The sequence below is a fragment of the Gastrolobium bilobum genome, unplaced genomic scaffold (genome assembly GCF_033153095.1).
Source record: "Gastrolobium bilobum isolate Gb01-03AN ecotype WA unplaced genomic scaffold, APGP_CSIRO_Gbil_v1 utg14484, whole genome shotgun sequence".
Classification (NCBI taxonomy): Eukaryota; Viridiplantae; Streptophyta; class Magnoliopsida; order Fabales; family Fabaceae; genus Gastrolobium; species Gastrolobium bilobum.
The window spans coordinates 91,933-113,439 of NW_026898077.1; the positions used below are offsets into that span (position 1 = coordinate 91,933).

Below are 21,507 nucleotides of genomic sequence, written 5' to 3' on the forward strand. Positions count from 1 at the left end.
GGGTTGAGGGGACTTGTTCCTTGCTTGTAAGGCTTCAAAGTGTCAACCTTTGTGAAGAAATGGCATAGCTTGTGTTGCCATTTTCGTTTTTGGTACAAGTCAGAACTGTAGAGGCTGTGTGGTGAGCTCCAAGAGCCATTCTTGCTCTGTTTTGAGCTTTTGTAAGTGTCACCAACCTTGATCACATGATTTGATGGGTAAAAGAGGTGTATTGGCATGTTTAATGAATTAAACAAGTAACCAATTGTTATATGAACATAAATGAACCCTAAGAGGCATGTTTAAGCTTCTGGAAGTGTTAAAAATATAACCTTGGAGGGATATCTTCGCGAAATGCAGAAACTGCATTCTGTCGCGAAATATCTGGATATTTGTCATGGAATATCCGGATATGGATATCCGGATATTGCCAGAGTGATATCCGGATATTGTCTGTGAGATATCTGGATATTGGATATCCGGATCTTTCCCGGAGGAATATCCAGATATTCTGGGTTTGTGAGGAACAGTGGCGTACTGTTCATCCAGAACTGATCTATGGGTTTGTGGACCCTAGTTTGAGGAAGTTGAACTTCTGTAATTAATTTATGTAAGTCAGAATCAAATGATTAAGGGCTTATGGCTTGGTGAGAAGCCTTAAGACGTAAAACATAATGGAAAGGCATTGTCTTAATATTGTATGCTTGCGGTGCATGTTATTGATATATTGTTGGTCCATAACAGATTGTGAATCTGCTGTGATTGAACTTTGAGCTGTGGACTCTTGGCTTTGGGTGTTAGCTTGCAAGGTAAACTTTCGTATCCTTGGTTTAGCCATGTTATGGTTCCACCATGTCCCATGGGGGTATGGTTATATGCATGTTGTGTTACATGCTTTGAGATATATTAATTGTTGTTGAGCTTTATGTGTTAATGGCTTTTAATATGCATGTGTTGTTCCATCTTGACGGAAAGCCTGAGTATGTGGCGTCATACAATACGGTGATCCGGGGTGGATACAAGCGGTGTCTTGTACTTATTGTGGGGTTGTAGACGTACGTCCTGCATTTCTCTGGCCAGTAGATTAGCATTGACACACATGACGTGATTATCTGCTGCATTGCACTGATTTAGAACTGATGATGATAAACTGCTTTTAAACTTATATGGTACATGTAAGTGAGCTTGGGGTGGGAGATCCTTGAGGACCCCTTGCCTTACTGAGATTTCTTGTTTAGAGATCTCACCCCATGTTTGGGGAATGCTTATTTCAGGTTCAGGTAGTATGGTGACTGATGCCTCTGGCGGCAGGAGGCCAGAGCTTAGCTGATTATGATATTTATGTTGTTTTGCTGCCATGACTGGATTGGATGTTGTTTATGTTTTCTGCTCTTTATGTTTTGAGTTGAGACTTATGTTGGGCTTTGTTACCTTATTTGGGTGAGCATGAGAGTTGTCTACGCCACTATGTGGTTAGTACTTTTGAGTCGAGTTGTATAAACTACTAGTGGTCCGGTCTACGTGTTGTAGTTCCGTGACTAGAGACATACATTATGTTAATTTAATTAATGAGGTATTTCAGTTAGCTATTTTATTGCAATTGCATATAGGCGATGTTTTATTAATTGATTAATAAGCAAGTTGGTAATGATAATGACATCATAATTGAAAAGAAATTGATATTCCGCATTTTTAATTAAGCGCAGCTTAATACGATAGTATGATAATATTACCGGATATATATATGCGGTGTTACAGTGTGAGCTTACATGTTTAAAATTGGTTGTTTGAATCAGACTTGGACTTGTATAAAAGCTTGTTTAATAAAAGGCCTCAGGCTCCAATTGAAAAGTTCGGCCTTAGAGCCTCTCAGGCTGGCCTAGTATATTAATTTTTATTTTTATTTTTATTTTTTATACTACTTGTAATAACGCTCTCTATCTCTCTTCAATCCATTTCGCTCTATTTTTTTTTTGTTAAATCGACTTTTTGAATGATTTTGTTCTATATTATGTTGTTTGGATATAGATTGAATTATGAATATATTTATGGAATTACTAGTGTTATTGATTGTATATTTGGATAAATTTTTGTTGTCTTATTTTTTTTAAACAGGCTAAACAAGGCTCTCTCTCTTTTGTAAATAGGTCAAGCCACATGCCGATAATTATATTCATAATAGGTAACAAACTTGGTCAGCCTGACACATTTAAACACAGACTTAGCCTCTTGAAACCAAAGCTCGGCTCGACTCAGCCCGTTAACACCCCTATTGAGGGTTATAGTTTCCATGTTATTTTTCCACTGTTTATGTTATTTTTAATACAAAAATCACACATTTTTATGTTACGAAAAATCGCGACTCATAGCTTGAATAACAATTTTTTAAACTTTCAAAAACTCCTAAAATTTGCTAAAAAAAATATGCTGTTTTTAGATGGATTATATTAGAATCTTGTTGGTTTGTTATTTTTTGATCGTTTTGTGATAAAAATCTATTACTTTTGAGCTTTGACGAAGCTCCCATGGCAAAACTCGATTTCGAGCGAGTCAACCTGCTAAAGAAAGAAGAAGACACTGCAATAGAAAAATTTTGGAAAATCATAAGAGGTTAGGGTGGGATTGTGAGAGAGACATTTTGTTTATATTTCACTAAAAAGTCTCATGTAATCCACATCAATAGAAAATCCATTAGAATCGTCATATTCTTGAATACCATAAGATTATTTTTCCTTTGTTTAAAATTCTGATTGAATACCAACGAATTTGGACGGACTCTGAAATAATCTTTTATAATCCTAATTGAATGCCACGTGACTCTTTTTCAATCAATTAAATCCTAATTGAAATCAATGGATTTTTTTGTCCAAAAATAATCAATTAAAATCCTTTGAAATCTCAATCCAATATAGCCCTCTAAATAAAATTATTTGGTAAAATAACTTCCATAAATTACATTTCTAAGTAAAATTACATTAAAGTTGTTATTGATTAAATAGTCTCAACTTTCAACTTCCTCTACTATATAATATGCATTAAGCATTTTCACTTTTCACTTCATTACTCTCTTCTCATCCACCTCTGTTACATATAACTACTCATTAAACATATTATCACACCACTACCTACAAAACTACTCATTTTGTGCACAATCTCCCTAAATTTCGTGTATATATTGCCCTATAATGAATGAGGGGAATATCTTTTCAGTATTTATAAGACTGACTAATCACCATCTTTACACTCACATAACTCAGTGCCTACAACACATGCATCTTTTTTTTACTTCGCAAATGACTCACACACACCCCCTAATTATTATTCATTGAATTATTGAGTGGAGATACTGATTCATCATTATCAACATCTATATCGTGCATGTGTAGATAAAATCATCAGCTTCCATCAACCAAACATCATCGGTTCAGCCTAACCAAACAAAGTGTATTAAAAACCTTTATTATTTACACAACTCTATTCAAGAATCTAAATTTTTATTTTATTTTTCATTATTAATGACCATAGCTTGGGAAAAAAACAAAAACAAAAGGAAATGCACAATAGAGAGGCATATTCTTTGGCACATATGAATTTTTTACCCCTTACTAATATTTTTTAATACAAATTATAACATAAAATACAAAGAAAAAAAGAATCAACGACAACCTAACATGCAAAATTTCCTTTTAGGACAAACATTCTCGTAGTGATGTTTTCGACATTTTGGATGGGAGGATGAGATCAAATGATTTGCCATTAAGATATATGGTTAAATTTGAAAATATAAATTTGGAATAAAGGAATAACTAGAAAATACACATACGAGGACTCCGAAAAAGTCGGCGTACATATTTAAAAAAAAATCCAATGAGCTTTTAGTGTTTTTATTCATTGTTAAAAAACTATTTTTATCATAAGAGCTTTTATATAAAAAAGTTTGGTTAAACTTCTCTTTTTTAAAAGAAGAGAAGCTAAAAAAAATCCATCAAATGGGTACTTAAAAATCCAATTTTTTTCCTTAAACCTATTTTTGGTCTTTCATCTATTTCGTTTCATGTTAGTATTTTTCTTCCTTTTTCATCCTTTTTGTTCCCACAAAGCATGACACTGAAGTTTAATGTTATATTTAAACTTTAGCAGTGGTATTTGTCTTTATCCGACAAAACTACTTACTTTTTTTTTTTTTAGTATCGTGAGGGCTAAAGCCCAAGAAACAAACTAGAAATTAGCGTCTAACTCCAGTAAAGGCCCAATCCCCATAGGGGGGTCCCTATACACAATCATGTTTTCTTCCCCAGCTGAGATCCTATTCGCAAGAAAATCAGCGCTTCTATTCCTATCCCTTTTCACATGCGCGAAATTGACAGTCCAGTCTTCTTTCCTCTACTCGTTGATGCTCTTCACTAGCTGAATTTGGGTTCCATCCTCTTCAATCGAGTTTATTGCCTCTATTGCTAGCATGGAATCGCTCTCCACTGCTAGGTGATGGGCGTCTTCCTCCCAGGCAAGTTGCAGACCTTTCAGAATCGCCCAAAGCTCAGCTACAAGGGGCGAGCAACTTCCTATCCTGTAAGTGAATCCAGTGATCCACCCTCCATCCTCTCTTCTTATCAATCCCCCACACGAAGCTTCTCTATTGTTGTTTTTGGCAGCTACATCGACGTTTAACTTCCACCAGCCCTGAGGTGGGGGGCTTCATCTGTCTATGTTGTGATGGGTGTTCTGCTCCTCAGTAGTCACATTGTTATCCATGGCAGAGTTGACCTCAGTAATATACTTGGAGATAGCCAGAATTGTGTTTTGCGAACGTCTTTCACTAGGATTATGGCTCTCTAAGTTTCTCCAGAGCCACAGGTGCCAAATAGAGGTTAGGAAGATGTCAATCCACTTAAATGTGGTCCGAACCTTCCATCCTTCTTCCAGGTTTCTCGACATCCATTCCTCCAAACTTGATGAGTGGAATTCTCCAGGCACCTTGTTTATAAACCAATTGTTCCACATCTTCGCCGCCGGTGGGCAATCTCTCAGTACATGGAGGGTATCTTCAATCTTACTGGTGCAATTGTGGCAGTGAGCATCTCCACCCCACACAGCAGTTCTGTTCTTTGTAAGGATCTTATTATGGAGAACAAACCACGCAAACGTTCTAACTCTTATTGGTCTATGCCATCTCCAAATCAAGTTCCAGTTCCTATCTGTGGTTAGGTATTCGAACCTCATTATTGAGTTATAGGCATTCCTTACTAATTTCCTCTCACTCATCTCGTTTCTCCAAATGAGTCTGTCCTGGTCTTTGTTGATACTAGGAGGGGGTAGCTCAAATTACTTGGATAACATCCTCTTGGAGATAATTCCTTAAGAGGTTGATGTTCCATTCTCCTGTGTTGTTGTCTACCAGGTTTTCGCATTTCTGGTGGTAATTGGTGGTATCCAGAGGGCTCCTAACAAATACATTAAGAGGGGCCTCCAGCTCAGTTCATCTGTCTTGCCAAAATAAAGTCTCCTTCTCATTTCCTGCCTCCCATTTTAATCTTCCCAGGAACTCATCCCATATGCTACCAATCCCCTTCCACAAGCATGAGTCGTAATTCTGGGCTTTGACATGTCTCCTCCAATCCATATTTCTTTCGTACTTGCCTCTCAGAACTTTAACCCAAAGCTCCTCACCTTTGTTCAGCATCTTCCCACTTTAAAGATGAACGCCTCATTGTGAGCTTGCAAGTTTCGGATTCCAAGGCCCCCCGCGTTCCTTGGTTTATAGAGATTCTCCAAGGCTATCAGATGGGTTCGTCTCCTATCTCCTGATTCTCCCCATATGAATGCTCTTTGAAGTTTTTCTAGCTCCTTGCAGATGGTTGTGGGCAGGACCTCATGTTGCATGTGGAACGAAGGGATTGTACTAAGCACCGAGTTTGCTAAGGTGGTCCTTCCTGCAAAGGATAGGCAATTGCATTTCTATCCCGCAAGTCTTTGTCTCACTCGTTGGATGACCCCTTCAAATTTCCTCCTTCTCCCCCTTCTATTGTGAAGCATAGTTCCCAAATACTTTCCCAAAGATTCAGTTATTTTGAATCCGCTGGCACTAGTGATTGTTTCCTTCACATCTGCTCTTGTGTTTCTAGAGAAGTAGACCACTGTCTTTTCTATGCTAACCTCTTGACCAGACATCCTACTGAACTCCTGTAGGCATCCCAGCATGACATCAAGTTGGCCAAGACTAGCTTCCCCAAATAGAACCAGGTCATCAGCGAACATTAGGTGAGAGATCCTTGGTCCCCTCTTACCAGCTTTCATGGGCTTCCAGTTCTTCTTCCTAATTTGCTCTGAGATCAGGTGTGTCAATTTATCCATACACAGAACAAAGAGATAAGGGGAAATGGGGTCCCCTTGTCTCACTCCTCTAGTAGGTAAAAAGTTGTCTGTTTTGCTACCATTCCAAAGGATTTGGAATTTAAGGGAAGAGATACAGGCTTGGATGACCTTCACCAGGCCCTGGGAATGCCAACTTCCTTTAGGACCTTCTCTAAAAGCTTCAATTAAGCTTGTCATAAGCTTTCACAAGGTCGATCTTAATAGACATCAGAGCCTTTTTCCCGTTCTTCCTATTCATAGAATGAGTCAGCTCCTGGGCTATAATTATGTTGTCTTGGATATTCCTCCCCGAGACAAAACTGGATTGAAAGGGGAAAACTAACTTCTTTAGCGCAGGCTTCAGTCTGTTAACTATGATCTTGGTGATCACTTTGTATAGCACATTACACAAAGATATAGGTCTAAACTGTCCCAAGCTATCTGGAGCATCAATATCAGGGATTAACACAAGAAGTGTATCATTAATGGAAGAAATACCTTCTGGATTCATAAACATCAACTTCTTGTCTTCAAAGATTCTGTTACCCAAGACATTCCAATTTTTTTTTTATAGAAAATGGCTGGGAAGCCATCAGGGCCAGGAGCCTTATGGCCACTCATATGGAAGAAAGCAATTTTCACCTCCTCCTTGGTCAGATGCTTATTCAGGTTCCCAATTTCTGTTTCATTGAGCCTTAGCCAGCTCACATTAGTTGATCTCCAGTGCCTCTCCCCTCCGTCGTCAGTGAAGAGTTTTTGGTAGAAGTTTAAGTCCATACCCTTTAACTTTCCATCCTCTTTGACCCATCTCCCTGCCTCGTCTCTTAGAGCTTCAATTCTGTTTCTCTTTCTTTTGGAAATTGCCACAGTGTGATAATATCTTATGTTGCAGTCTCCTCCCTTAATCCAATCTGATATGGATTTCTGAAACCAAAGAAGTTCTTCGAGAGTAAGGATTTCCTCTAAGTCCCTCCTAAGCTCTGACTCTAATTCCTCCAATTGGTCATTCGCTTTCCTCTCAAGACTTCTTTGAATGCCATTCAGCCTTCGAAGAATGACGCTCTTTCTTTGGCCAGTCCACCCATAGGTGTTGGTGTTCCAGTTGCGCAGAACCGGAATGAGCTTCTGCAAGTTGCTGCAAGCACTCGTGTCATTACTCCAATTCTCTTATAGGAGTTGATTGAATGTGGGATGATCCATCCAAGGGGGAAATAGTCTGAAAGGACGCTCTTCCCACTCGCGGTTATCTGAAAAAGTATTGAGCAAGAGCGGGTTGTGGTCTGAATACACTCTAGGGAGAGTCTTCAAACTAGCCTCACTAAACCTAGTGATCCAGTCACTATTAGCCAGAACCATGTCCAACCTTTTGTACACTCTATCTAGGTGAGCAAACTTTGGTCCCTTCCAAGTAAAGAAAGGACCTGCAGCCCCCATTTCCATCAGCTTGCAGTCGTCAATAGCAGATGCGAAGGATTTGCATCTGGCATAATCAATGGGGGCTCCTCCCTTTTCCTCATACGCCCCAACAATATCATTAAAGTCCCCAGCCATTAGCCAAGGCTCTTGCATGTTATTGCTGATGCCACGAAGCTCATCCCATAAGTCTCTTCTCTGGTCTATGCTTGGACTTGCATATATGGCCGTAAAGAGGAATGAATCCGTGCTGGTCCAGGACAGTCTCATATGGATGTATTGAGAATTCTTGTCAATTAGATCAATCTTTAAGTTAGGCTGGTTCCATAAAGCCCATGTCCCCCCAGCGAAACCTCTTGCCTCTTCCATCAAGGAATTAGTAAGCCCAACTTTTTGATGACCTTTTGGGCCTTAGGCCCGCTAATTCTGGTTTCAAGAAGAATGACCAGATCCACTATATGCCTCCTCACAAACGATTGTACGATGTTCCTCATTTGCTTTTTGCCAGCTCCTCTACAGTTCCAAATTAGGATATTCATTTAACACTACTACTTTTTTGGCATCCCTTCAGGTTAATGTCGTCTTTGTCTCTGTTCCTCTCATTTGTCTTGTTTTCTTTATCGATTTCTGACTTTCTTTGGCCTCCATTTGTACCACTATTTCCTTTATCCCTTTCTGGTGATTATGCCTCTACTCCTCCCTGGTATGTCTCCATCTTCCCTTCAGCTTCACCTCTTTTCCGAATTCTCAGCGGGGGTTGTTTTTTAGCGTTGATTTCCTTTTTGACTGTTTGCATAGCTGCTAGAACCTTATCAAAAGCCACTTCATTCTGCTCCTCTGACATATATTTCAGTATCGAAAGCATATCTTTTTCTTTCCTCTTCTGATCCTCTTTTCCCACTAGGATATTTTTGTTAGGTCCCATGTTGGGTTCTTTGTTCTCCTTTTCTTTGATTGAGCCCATCTTGCCCTCAGTCCCACTGATATTTTTGTGAATAGATGTTCCTGACCTTCCTTTGAACTGGTTCCCTCCTCCCAATCCTTTATCTGTCGTGATCTTCTTCGGGGATGTGGTAGATGATTCTCCACGGATAGGAGCTAGGCTCCTAGTTGTTGACTTTTCCCCCCCATTATTTTTATTCTTTAACCTTGTACTTTGAGGTTTGCTGTCTAGCTTTACTCCTGACACCTGCACTGCTTTCACCAACCCATCAGTGTTGTCCTTTTCATTGGAACCCGTGTCCTCCACTTCCAACTTTTCCCACTGGTTCTGCACCGCCGGAGAGACAACTATCCTTTTTGCCGGCTCGGTGGTTTTCACCGGCATTCTTCTACCTTTGTCTTTCCTCTTAACCACCATCCACTCCCCAAATGCTTCTTCTCTCCCTTTATCTTTAGTTGGCAGTTCACTAACCTTACCTGGTGATTCATTCAATCCCCCTTTCGCGCTCGGATTGGTAGTGTCTTCAACTCCTCCAGTACATGATTCGATCCGGTGGCCATACCTTCCACACCCAAAGCATATAACATGTAGCCCCTCATATGCTACTGGGAAGACTTTCTCAAAGACCGCAAATTTTGCTTTGAAGCTTTTCCTCAGATCGATTTCAACACAAATTCTTGCGTACTTAGCTTTTTCTGTGTATTCTCCTTCTCCTCCCTCAGATTTCCTTAATGAGTTTCTGTCAATTTTTAGTGTTCTCCCAAATAAATTTCCAATCCTCCATAAATGTTGTGAAGTATAAAGCTCCGTTCGAAGGCCTGGGATTCGAATCCACACAGCAAGTTTCTTGAACTGGTCATCATAGGGATCGAACATTGGCCTCCATCTCTGAACAGTTATGATCCACGGGCCTTCATGAAGAACATGTAGATAATCCTTTGTATCATGAAAATTAACTAGGATGTAGCCATTATCCAGATCAATAACTTCAAATTTTCCTTTAAGACTCTATATTCTTCACAGCCTGGCCATCAAGAATATGTTGTTTACTCTCTTCCCTAGCAGCTTAATTATAAGGGCATTGATCCACTTCTTACAGTCTTCTTTATGTTGTCTCAATGAGACCTTATACACTGGGCAAAGAGGATCACTCTGTAGATCGGTATTCTCCTCATCAATTGTTACATCCTCCTTTTCCTCCTTTTTTTTGCGTTTCCATCCAGTGCTCATCCTCACTGTCAACGTCATCCTTTTCTCCATTTAGTTGAAGCACTATATCCCTGCAAGTCACCAACTGTTTTCCTCCTGGAACCATGGACCTTGATGGTCCTTCTAGCGATGGAGATTTCTCCTCGTCGGTCCTGGGTATACCCATGTTTTCTACCATATCTTCGTCCATAGTAGCGTCCTCCACCGTGTTCTCTTTAGCTTTTTTAACTCTTCGCTCTAGCAAATCCTCATCTTCTCTTTCTGGATCCTTCCTTGTGCCGTTTTCGTGATCCATTCTTTGACTGAACTTCTTAAAGGGAAACATTCTTGTAGTCGACGGTAAGAAGAAAACTCATAACTACTTAGTTTTTAACTTTGTTTGTTTATACATCCCACCACTTTCCTTTCACAAAATATTCACTTTTAGTTTTGTTGTTTAGTTTAGAGACAAGACAATGAGGTCTACCATTTAACAAAAAAAAAATGTAGATCCCACTACTTTGTTTTTGTTGCATGAGATAATTATCTCATGCAACATGAGATAATTATTTCCCTACTTAAAATGGTCCATTAAATTTTGGATTTGAAAGCAAAACGTCCAATTTAGGGTTCAACTCAAAAAATAGATTACTAGTTTCATGTGTTCATCAACAAAGCCAATATGTAATTAATGGTGGATAATAATTGGTACTTATAGGATGAGAATGACAAAAGGCATTTAACTTTTCTTTCTGTAATTTTTATTATTATTTGCTTAATATTTGGTGACATAACTAGCATACACACGTTAAAATTGTTCCAAAACTGAATGAGTATGCAAGAATAATAAAATGTCAACAATTATTATCAGTGAAGTAATAAATCAATGTTAAATGAACTTAAAAAAATCAATAAGTTTCGATCAAGGTAATATTTTCTATACATATACAAGAACTATTAATGACCATATATTACAATGAATAAATATTTTCAAGATTAATATCAATATCAACAATACCTTTGTCGCAAACTTGTCGGGATAAGTAGTTGATGAACTCAAATGAAATACAAGAGAAAATTGAGAAAAAATAAGGGGAATAATAAATAAATAAATAAATAAAATAAAATTAAGATTAAAAATGAATAAAAATAGAAATAAAAAAAGTAAAAATAAAGCTAAATAAGAAAAAATAATAAAAATATATTGATAAAAAAATGAACTGAGAAGGAAATAATTAAATAAACAAATAAAGAAAAAACTAGAAACATAGGGCAAAAAGATTAAACAAGGATCGTCAGAAACATAAAAAGAAAAATGGGTATATCCACCTATATTGCTATTAGTTTCCATTCAATCCATCGTTAGACATGCCACATGTCAATCTAATTCTCACTTTATTAAGTCTTGCTTCACTACTTTTTCTCAAGTAAGTTTCTATCAACATCTTCCTCTCTTCATGTCAAGCTCTTGCAAATAAACTTTTGTTACGATAGCATATATGGGTCTTCATATTATATGCCTAAATTATTTCAAGAGTAAAGCTCATTTTAGTTCCCTAACAAAAAATATGGTTCATACTTTCGTCCTTTACAAAAAAACAACAACTTGTAGTCCTTCTATAATTTCAGTTTTTTGAAAATATGGTCCCTCAGAAATTCAATGAAGACCCAATTTAGTCCCTAAAAAAGGACTAATATGATTTTTTTTGTAAAGGACGAAAGTGGGCATAATGTCTTTTGTTAGGGACCCAAAATGAGATTTACTCTTATTTCAATCTATGTGCTCATATTTTTCATTTCATTTAATATCTTTATTTTTTATTTTATTTATCCTTATATAACCACACATCCACATTAACATCCTTATTAGCGTTACTCTCATTTTATGCTCGTGTTGCATACATGTTGGTCAACATTCAGCTCTATATAACACTACGTGGCTTATTGTTGTTTTATAGAACTTTTCATTTAGTCTTGGAGAAATGTTGCATTAACACAAAAATCCAGATGCATTGCGTCATTTCATCCAACTTACTTTGATTCTATGATTTACATCATTATCAACCTCTTTACCTCTTTCAACTTTTTCTTCCTCTTTCATCCTTTTCATTCCCACAATTCGCCATTTTTCTTGCGTGCAAAACTACTATAACCTTTCCAAAGGTTTGCCCTTGCCTATACTTGTTTCTATAGGAGCATTTGCATCTGCAGAAGCATTTTAGACCATTGCGCTTTGAGATACAAAGGATCATCGTTGTTTTACTGATTTACCTATTGATGCGCAGATCTCGTGCAGAATCTCCTCATGTACGATTCCTCTTCACGAACTGCTCACATTAGCGCCACAACACGAACAAACTCCTTGAGGCTAGACAGTGGCAGATCTTCCAAACTATCTCTCGAGGGGGAAGGGGAAGTATGTGGGACTTTTTAGATCTGAGCTTACCTCGTATGTTAAATTACCTTGAAGGCTGATGACTTAAATGTTAGTATTTATAAGAGTTTCAAGAAACCTAGCCCTAAGCTCATTGGACTCTAGGTTTCTTGGACTCTTCTAATACATTTAGCCCATTTGGGCTTTTAGTAAAAGAGCACAAACCCAACAATCTCTCACTTGCTCTTCTAGGTACAAACTTGAGTCCAAAACCCAAGACCATGTAACCCATAATTCATCATTGACTAAAAAAACCCCTTATCCCTTGTCTCAAGCTAGCCTGGGGATCTACCGTATGTTATTAATCAAGACTCCTGATAATCAACGAATGATTATCTAATTCAGTGCTACTCAACTAAAAGCCCGAACTTGAACTCCAAGATTAATAACATGTATAACATGAATATGCATTTCCCTTTTAGAATGTCTATAATTGATTGACAAGTTTTTTGTAACTCTATCAATTATTTATTCCCTTGAGTGTGATAATTTCTCTAATGGATTACTTCATTGGCCAATGTCTTCAATATCCAAGTACCAAACCATATCAATGGGACATATTATACAAATTTCATGTTGTTTATCTCATAAATACAAATAATCAAATAATCTCACTCTCAAAATACCGAGTTATTGGTCTTCAATAGATCGAACCTCACCTGTTGGTAAATTAAAGAATAAAAACTATTTGATTATCTATTTAAAATAAACTCAGGATTAAGAGCAATCACATAACTATAGTTATCTGGAGATTTGATACATTATGGCAGAAAAGCAACCTTAATCAAATCCCTTATTGATCCTTTCAATGTTAATGTTAATTCACACCAATATTTTACAATGATTCGGACAAAATTATTTCATAAAATATTGCAGCCTAAATAAAGCACCTAACTTTATTTAACAACTGTGAACCAGTTCATCAATCATGAGAACCTATGATCATGTCCTCTATGAACGTATCCAAGTGATCATATACTCCACAATTGATTCGGACCTTAATGTTTGTAATTTTGTGCACTAATCAATGAATAATACATCATTTGTAAAATTCATAAAATAATTACATTGTTTCATTGTCTTACTCCAAGAGGACAATGAACACAATATCTCCCACTCGCTTAATGCATGTTTGTGATCCTCCAAGATCCAAGGAAGTAACATGTCTCTTGAACATAAGTTCAAGCAAATTCTTAGTAACTGGGTCTGTAAGATCCACCTCTAATGTTTTCCTAGTTTAGTGGGAAAAAACTCATAGCTCGAGATCGATTTTCTTGAGTCAATATCCAATTGAAAAATTGAATTTGTGAAAGTTTAGCTTTTTAAGACTCCCACTAGAATTTATCATCATATATTGTCTCATTCTCTAAAGATACTTGAGTACATGCTTAACTATAATCTAGTGTTCCTATAGGTCCAGAATGTACTGTCTCACTACTCCATCTATATGGCAGATGTATGGTTTAATGCCCAACATGTTATGCATGAGACTACCTATTACTAAAGCATAAGGTATTCTATTCATGCATTCTTCCTTCTCAGGAGTCTTTAGAGGTTACTCCTTAAGAAGATGAATTCCATGTTTGAGAGACATAAATCCCATCTTGGAATTACCATGTAAACTTTTTCGCAAGAGTTTCGTCAATGTAAGTCACCTAAAGTGATGCCAACAACTTATTCTTTCAATCTCATAAGAGTTTTATACCAAGAATATAATTGGCTACTTTAATACCAAAACACTAAGCAAACTCTTTTTGTGCTTGATATTACCTCCACGTTGTTTCCAATAAGAATCATATCTTCTACATAAAGTACCAGAAAAGATACTGCCTCCCGTTTGATCCTTCTACATAATGTACTATTTTACAATATTCTTTGGCTAATAATTCGAAATATCAATGGATGTGGGAAAGGTTTATTCGAGTTTTATTTATTGACGGGGCGAGATGAATAACAAAGTGTTTTTCCATACTTGAAGAGGCGAAGAAAGAATAGAGTGAAGGACTGGAGCTGTTTTTCTCAAATCTAAAGAGAAAAGGAAGGAAGAGAGGATGAGATTAAATATAGAAAAAAATTAAATTGATGTAACAGTTCCTCACATTATATTTGGAAATGAACTAGGTTTATTCAAGAAATATTCATTTTAAAAAATTCTAAAAATAGTTTGATTAGTTTTCTTAAAATATAAAATAAATGAATTTAAATACATATTAGGTTCGGTTGATAATTTTAAGCCATTAACTGTCTATTTGAATCTTATTTTAAACCATTGACCTAGTATTTATCAAAAAAAAAAAAACCATTGACCTATGGTCTATTTTTGAATTTTTTTTTGGTGATGGAATTTTTTGATTTATTTAAAAGTAAACATGTTGACATATTTAACAGTTTTAACAAAAAATAAGCCTTTAAATAAATTTTAGATCACTTCTGCAAAGCTAAATAAAAAAAAAACACGCGAACAACCGGTAAAACTCAAGCTTTACAAAGCCCTAATCGGGTTATATCTACATTCTTTAATAAGTATCCTCTTATGTTTAAAATTTCTAACTATAAATACAACAAAAGTCAACTAACAATGCAATAATCTTTTATAAATAAAAGGACAGCTTTTGGTGTGTTAATTTCATCTCTTGTATAATAATATTTACATCTTATTTTTATATAATTTTTTATATAGAAATGTTATATTTACAATTTTTTTTAAATGAGGTGGAGTAAGTTGAGTTTTTCAAACAAACCATCTGCTAAATATGTTTGGCCAGATCTGAAATTTTTATTTATATTTATTTTTAGTATAAAATGTCATCGGCTCAGAAGGTGAACAAGACGAGCTGAGTTTTCTAATCCACATTTAGAGACAGGACGAAACAGGATGAGCCAACTCATTTTTTGATTGACTTATGACAGGACGGACCACCTACTTTTCCACCTCCAACATGTATAACCCCTCTATGATAAGTATTAGTGTATCACCATAAAAAAATGTAAAGAAAAAATAAAAATTAAGAACCATATTCCTTATCCCTATGCACGAGCAAAGCATGAAAGAGAAGAAAATGTGGTGCCTATTTACTTACAAGTGTGAGACCTTACCTCACCGTGCCACTAATGCTTTCTTCGTCATTACACCTTACAGCATCTTTCTTATTTGTACAGCTAATAGTGCGATGTTGGTGGACAGTTTAATAATCCCTTAAAAAAATAAAACAAAAAAAACCATTTTCTTACTTTGCTTCCATTTCAAAATTTCAAAAAAAAAAAAAAACAAAAAAAAACCCCAACAAACAACACTCGAAAAGAAAATGACAGCAGTTGGGTATGTGTGTGTGTGTGTTAATTTTGCTGCACAAGATACTTCACTATCTTTTCCTTCAAGAGTTTCACCCTTCTTCATCTTCAAACCCTAGAAATTCTTAATCTTTAATCTCTCCTCAAACCAAAAATCACACACAAACCCACTCAGAGTTAGAGATAAAAGCAACCATCTTTTTACATTTGAAGTGTTTTCTCTCAGTGTTTTGAAATGGGTGCACCGAACGACTCATCCTGTGGGAATGGACCTTGACTCGGTTCTTCAGCATTGTTCCCAATGGGAAAGGGTGAAGAAGAACAGCAACCGTTGCCTCCCGGCGTGGCCTCCGCAGATCCGCCGCAGAATGCGGAGGCCCACTGTCGGTGCCGGTGTTCTCGGATTCGGAAACTCGTTGGTTTCAGATGCATTCTCGTACTTCTCTTTTCTGTTGCTGTGTTCCTCTCTGCTATGTTTTGGTTGCCCCCATTTCTTCGCTTCGCAGATCAGAAGAATCTGCATGCCGATTCTAGATTCAAAGGTGGGGTTTCTGGTTTTGGCCCCCTTCATTTTGATTTTTTTTGGTTTTGTGTGTAGCGGCATTGTTTCGTGGGTATAGATCTGTTTCTGTTTTTGGTGTTAAAAAGAATAAAAGTTTTGATTTTTTTGACAATTTGAGTGTGTTTGTTATTTGGGGGCATCTGAAAAAATGTGGGTGGGTGGGAATAAAGAACCGGGTGGTTTTAAATTTATTTTTCCTCGTTGTTTAAATGTTTAATTTAAGGTTTATGGCACCCCGTATTTATAATTTCGGTTCTCAAGTTGTTTGCTTGGGCGTTTTAAGTATTTAATGAGTCATTTGGATTTTTAATTATGGTAGTTTTGTTTATTAACAAATGGAAGAGGTTTAGATATTGTGGGGGAAAATAGATTGCTTTTCGGATCATGTTTTCTTCATTTAGGAAATTACTTTCCTTATACCTATTTTAAGTAACGTTTTGAGGTTTTTGATCTTGTAGACTTGCATTTTGAAAATGGTTTTGGGGCACAACGTTGGCTGGTCTGTACTGAACCTTACTTTGGCTCCATTTTTTTTTCGGATGAATGTATTTTTTACAAACTAGAGAATCAAACTTTGGGCGATACATTTTCATACTTTTGAGACGTTTGAAACCAGTCATGGCTGTAAATTACATACAAATATAAAAAGGTTCTCTATGTCAATGATGCCCATGAATAGAACAGTTTTCCTGTTTTAGGCTGTGACATGAGTCGGCTTACTAGTTTGTGTCCAGTGGTCTGTCATTTGTCCCATTGCCTATCCTAGCATTAGGCTTTGTCTAGCAAATTGGATTGGATATCATATGCATTGCTGTGAGTGAGTGGGAATATGACAATAACTTGATAGCTTTTTTCTTAGAAGGCCTGTAATCTTAAATTGTGAAGCTTTTGCTTGATGAGTGAAGTTTCATTACAATGGCCATAATATTACCGTGGTACTTTGACATCATTTTCCCAGCCACTAGCAGTCATTGCTACTCCATCCATTATGAACTTTGACCTCCTTGTGCAGCCATTGCACTCAACACATTCTTCACCATCGGAGATTTAGGATGTTCAACTGCCACAAAGATTTTCTTTCTATTGCAGGAATGTATAAATAGGTTATAAGTGATTACTTGAAGAACAATAAGAGCTTAAGGGGGGAATGAAATAGCAATTAGAAGTGGTGAAACCTTGAGGCACAAAAAAGAAGTTGTGGAGGTAGGGTCAGGGAAAATAAATCAACAAAGTTAAAAATGGAAATTTGTGGGCAATTTTGTTGTTTGGTTCAATATTGGGGCTGTTGGAAATTGGGACAGCTGTAATTCTAAATATATTTCCTTAATAATATACATTTTGCATTATATCTCTGCATAAGATGTTCTTCAAATGTCATTATTCAATTTCCCTTCCTTTAACAAAAATTATGTTCAGTATCTCCTCACATATTATCAGTTGAACTTCAACATGCTTTATAGAATTTTCCTCATGTTTATACACATCTATATGAAGATGAGCCTTGAAGCAACGGTAAAGTAATTCCTTTGTGATTGGAAGGTCACTTGTTTGAGTTTGGGAGACAGTCTCTTTGCCAAGATGCAAATGTAAGGCTGCTTACAATCAACCATTATCCCTACCCTCACAAAGTCGGGGAGCTTGTGTACTGGGTTTGCTCTTTTGCCCTTTTATACACATCTATGTGTGTCTTTTTATGGATAAATTTTGATCAATTATCAATGTAACAGTTCAACCACTTAATCATGCATTGCCACACAACTAAAAGAATTTGACTAAACTCTTTTAATGATATAAGCTCAATTTGTGAAATCTGTCTGCTTAATGATATTTTTAATTTTGTAGATCATGATATCGTTGCAAGCTTTATTGTTAATAAGCCAGTCTCTTTGCTAGAAGATAACATCTTACAGCTCACGGATGAAATTTTTGACGAGATAGAAGTTCCCTCTACCAAAGTACCTCTCTCTTAATAGTTTCCTTTCACGCCCTTTATTAATATTTACGTATTGATGTCATTATCCTTTTTTTTTTTTAATAAAAAAATCCAGGTGGTCGTCTTGTCTCTAGATCCCTTTCCTGTGTCAAACATGACAAAAGTGGTATTTGCAGTTGATCCTGATGGTAAATACTCAGAAATGTCTCCAGCTTCCATTAGTTTGATAAGTGCATCATTTAAATCCCTGGTTATAGGCCAATCAGTTCTCCGGTTCACTTCTTCATCCTTGTTTGGAGATCCCTTCTTTTTCGAAGTGCTGAAATTTAAGGGAGGAATTACCATAATTCCACAACAGAGCGCATTTCCTCTGCAAACAGGGCAAACATTATTCAACTTTACTTTGAATTTCCCAATATATCAAATACAATTAAATTTCACTGAGCTGAAAAGTCAGCTAAAGTCTGGATTACATCTGGCATCTTTAGAGGTTTGTTAATTCTTCTTTCTTATCTTTTTGTTTCCATTGCATACTTGATTGTGATCATTTTGTATACCTTTTGTGTTTGGGGTCAACTTTCAGTTCTGATTCTATGTTATGTGTCAAAAGTCAATAACACAGTTCTTGTGTAAGGATTCTGTTGTTGGATCTGATATCTGTTTCAAGTGAGTAATGTTTGGCATTGCACTATGTAAACAAAAAGAACAATATAGTATGAAAAAATAAGCAAGCTTGCTTGCTAGTGTGCTAGTGTCTTTATTGGCAGTCAGAAAACTATCCTAAATGGGGAAATCCCTACATAATATACAATTTATTGTTCTTGGCACTTCTAGAAGATTTCTATTGACCTGCTAGTCATAGGTTGCCCAATGCTGATTTTGATTGGGTTTCCTGGTTGGTTGCAGAATTTGTATGTCATCTTGTCAAATTCTGAAGGTTCAACAGTAGATGCTCCTACTATTGTTCAGTCATCTGTTCTACTTGCAATTGGGATTCCTCCATCAAAAGAGAGGCTAAAACAACTGGCAAAAACCATCATGGGACCTCATAATCTTGGCTTGAATAACACTGAATTTGGTAGGGTTAAGCAGGTCCGACTTTCATCCATATTGCAACACTCCCTTCATGGCAGTGATGGTAGTGGCTCTGCGCAGTCACCTTCCCCTGCTCCTCTGCCCCATCCACCACACCACCACCACCATCATCAGCATCGACATCATCATCACCACCACGACACCCATCTAAGTCCTGCAACTTCTCCTAGACCTGCACCTACACCTGGGGAGGTTTCAACTCCGCCAAAGGTTGGTTCTCCTTCTGCTGCAAAAAGTGTGCCTTCACCAGGCGAAAGTCCTCAAGCTCAGCCACCAAGTTGTCGACATGGGTATAGAATAAGGTCTACCCATAATGCTGGGAAACATACTCATCTAACACCTGCGGTTGCCCCTAGTATGGATCCACATTATCATGTTCCTGTTGTGTCACCAAAACCACACGTTGAACCCCCTTCACATGTCTCTCATTCAGTACCTGCTTTAAGTCCTTTACCGAATGTTGCTTTTGCTCATGCTGGGTCCCCTCCTAAGAATGAACCAGCTGCGGAACCTTCTCACACCCATTTTCTTGGGCCATCATTATCTTCATGTGAGTATGCTTAATGATGTAGCAATAGTCAATTGGTTCAAAGCTAATGTGTTATTAGTATTAAATTATTAGTGATAACTTATTTTACAATTTTTTGGCATATGCATGTGTTAAACCATTCATCATATAGAAATAGCCTAATGAAGTTTGAAAGGAGGAACTTCACATTCTATATATGGACTCAAAATATCCTCCCAAAAAATTCTCTAGTCTGTATGAACATGCAGGCTGCTCTACTATTTTGCTTCCGTTTTTATTTCTTACATTTTTTCTTTTTTCCAATAGAAATGGTCTTGGAGACTCAAACTCTGGGCAAAACACTTCAGTATTAACAAATTCAAATTCCATCAAAAGATTATAATAATTTTTTCATTTTTGTCCCGTGTTTGAGTTCCTCTTACTTGATTGCTTGAACTTTTGGAATTTGAGGATCTTATTGTATTTCGTGTCATTTCATACATGCAACTCTTCTCTGGATATTTCTCTTATCCAAATTCTGCAAGGATGACTATTTAAGTTCTTAGTGCAGCTGATAATTCATCATATATGACTATGGCATATTGTACCTTGTATACTGATATCCAGTTTTTGCAGCTTCTACAGGTTGTCTTGGAACTGTTAAATGGACAAGTTTAATGTTTGTAGTTCTTGTGTTACTTGTATAATATAGTACTGGAATTGTATCTTTCGGCCAGACAAACTAGAGTACTATAAATGTGAGCTACGCAAAGGGCGTGCTGCACATCTGAGTGGATATAAGTTGTCACCATGCGTGTAAATAGTTGATTAAAAAGATCCAGACAGTGTATGCGTTTTCAGGTCAAAGTCCACATGTGGCAGGCCTTGATTACATGCATTACCGCTGTTTTATGATGTAAGATGAAAAAACAAAATGAAGAAAAAAGAAGAAAGTAATATTTCCTTTTTGTTTCTCATCCCTTGCAATAAATCATTCTGTATACTATGCATGTGAAAAACAAAAAATTGAGCTGCGTGTGTATTCAGTTAAGGGATGTGGTAGATCTGTTACTTTTTGGAAGTTTATGAACCTTCATGCTGTACTCTTAAGTCTCCTCCTATATTGCATATGATGCCTTTAATAAGTTGCACATGATCCTCTTTCATAAAGAATAAAATAATATATGCAATATATCCTCTTGAAGGCAAAAGATCCTCTCATGTGAATTGCCTTTGACTTTCTAGGATGAATGAATGAATGAAGTCCACTTTTTGAAAACATTGGAGGGGTAAAGTCCACTTGTTACGTAATTATGGATAAATGAAGTCCATTGTAAATGTAGGAAATGTTGAATATACTGTCATTTTCATCTAGATATTTAGAATTCGTTAGTATTACTTCATGTCTTAAAAAAAAAGTATACATGGAATGACGATCCTTGCGCCCAAAATCCCAAACTTTTTTGATTTGTATAATCATCAGTCAAGCTTTCTCGACATCTATAAATTATTAGTTTCCAAGAAAAAAAAAAAAAAACATCTATAAATTATTAAGTTCACGTTCTTTCTGTAAGTATTATGTACTTTTTTTTATCCAAATGTGACAAAATAAAGCATTCGAGTATGTCAACCTCTTCCTGAAACGTTTGCATTCAATGTATGTCATCGTATTACTTTTTATAAAATATATTGCTTAACAATATAATTATCCAAGGAGTTTACCATTTTTTATAGTGAGCACAGAGTGTAGTATTTGGGATGACTATATAGATTACATCATCTTATCACCTAGCGTCCATGGACTGACAAG

General features: G+C 36.6%; 1 protein-coding gene across 1 annotated transcript; it reads left to right on the top strand.

Moving 5' to 3' along the window:
- The first annotated feature begins 15,621 nt into the window (after positions 1 to 15,621).
- LOC133312715 (uncharacterized) lies at positions 15,622 to 20,631 on the top strand. The gene is made up of 5 exons (XM_061513963.1): positions 15,622 to 16,141; positions 18,004 to 18,116; positions 18,210 to 18,584; positions 19,001 to 19,739; positions 20,334 to 20,631. The coding sequence occupies exons 1-5, from the start codon at positions 15,901 to 15,903 to the stop codon at positions 20,402 to 20,404; spliced, it is 1,539 nt and encodes a 512-aa protein (XP_061369947.1). The 5' UTR covers positions 15,622 to 15,900; the 3' UTR covers positions 20,405 to 20,631.
- Positions 20,632 to 21,507: the final 876 nt, after the last annotated feature.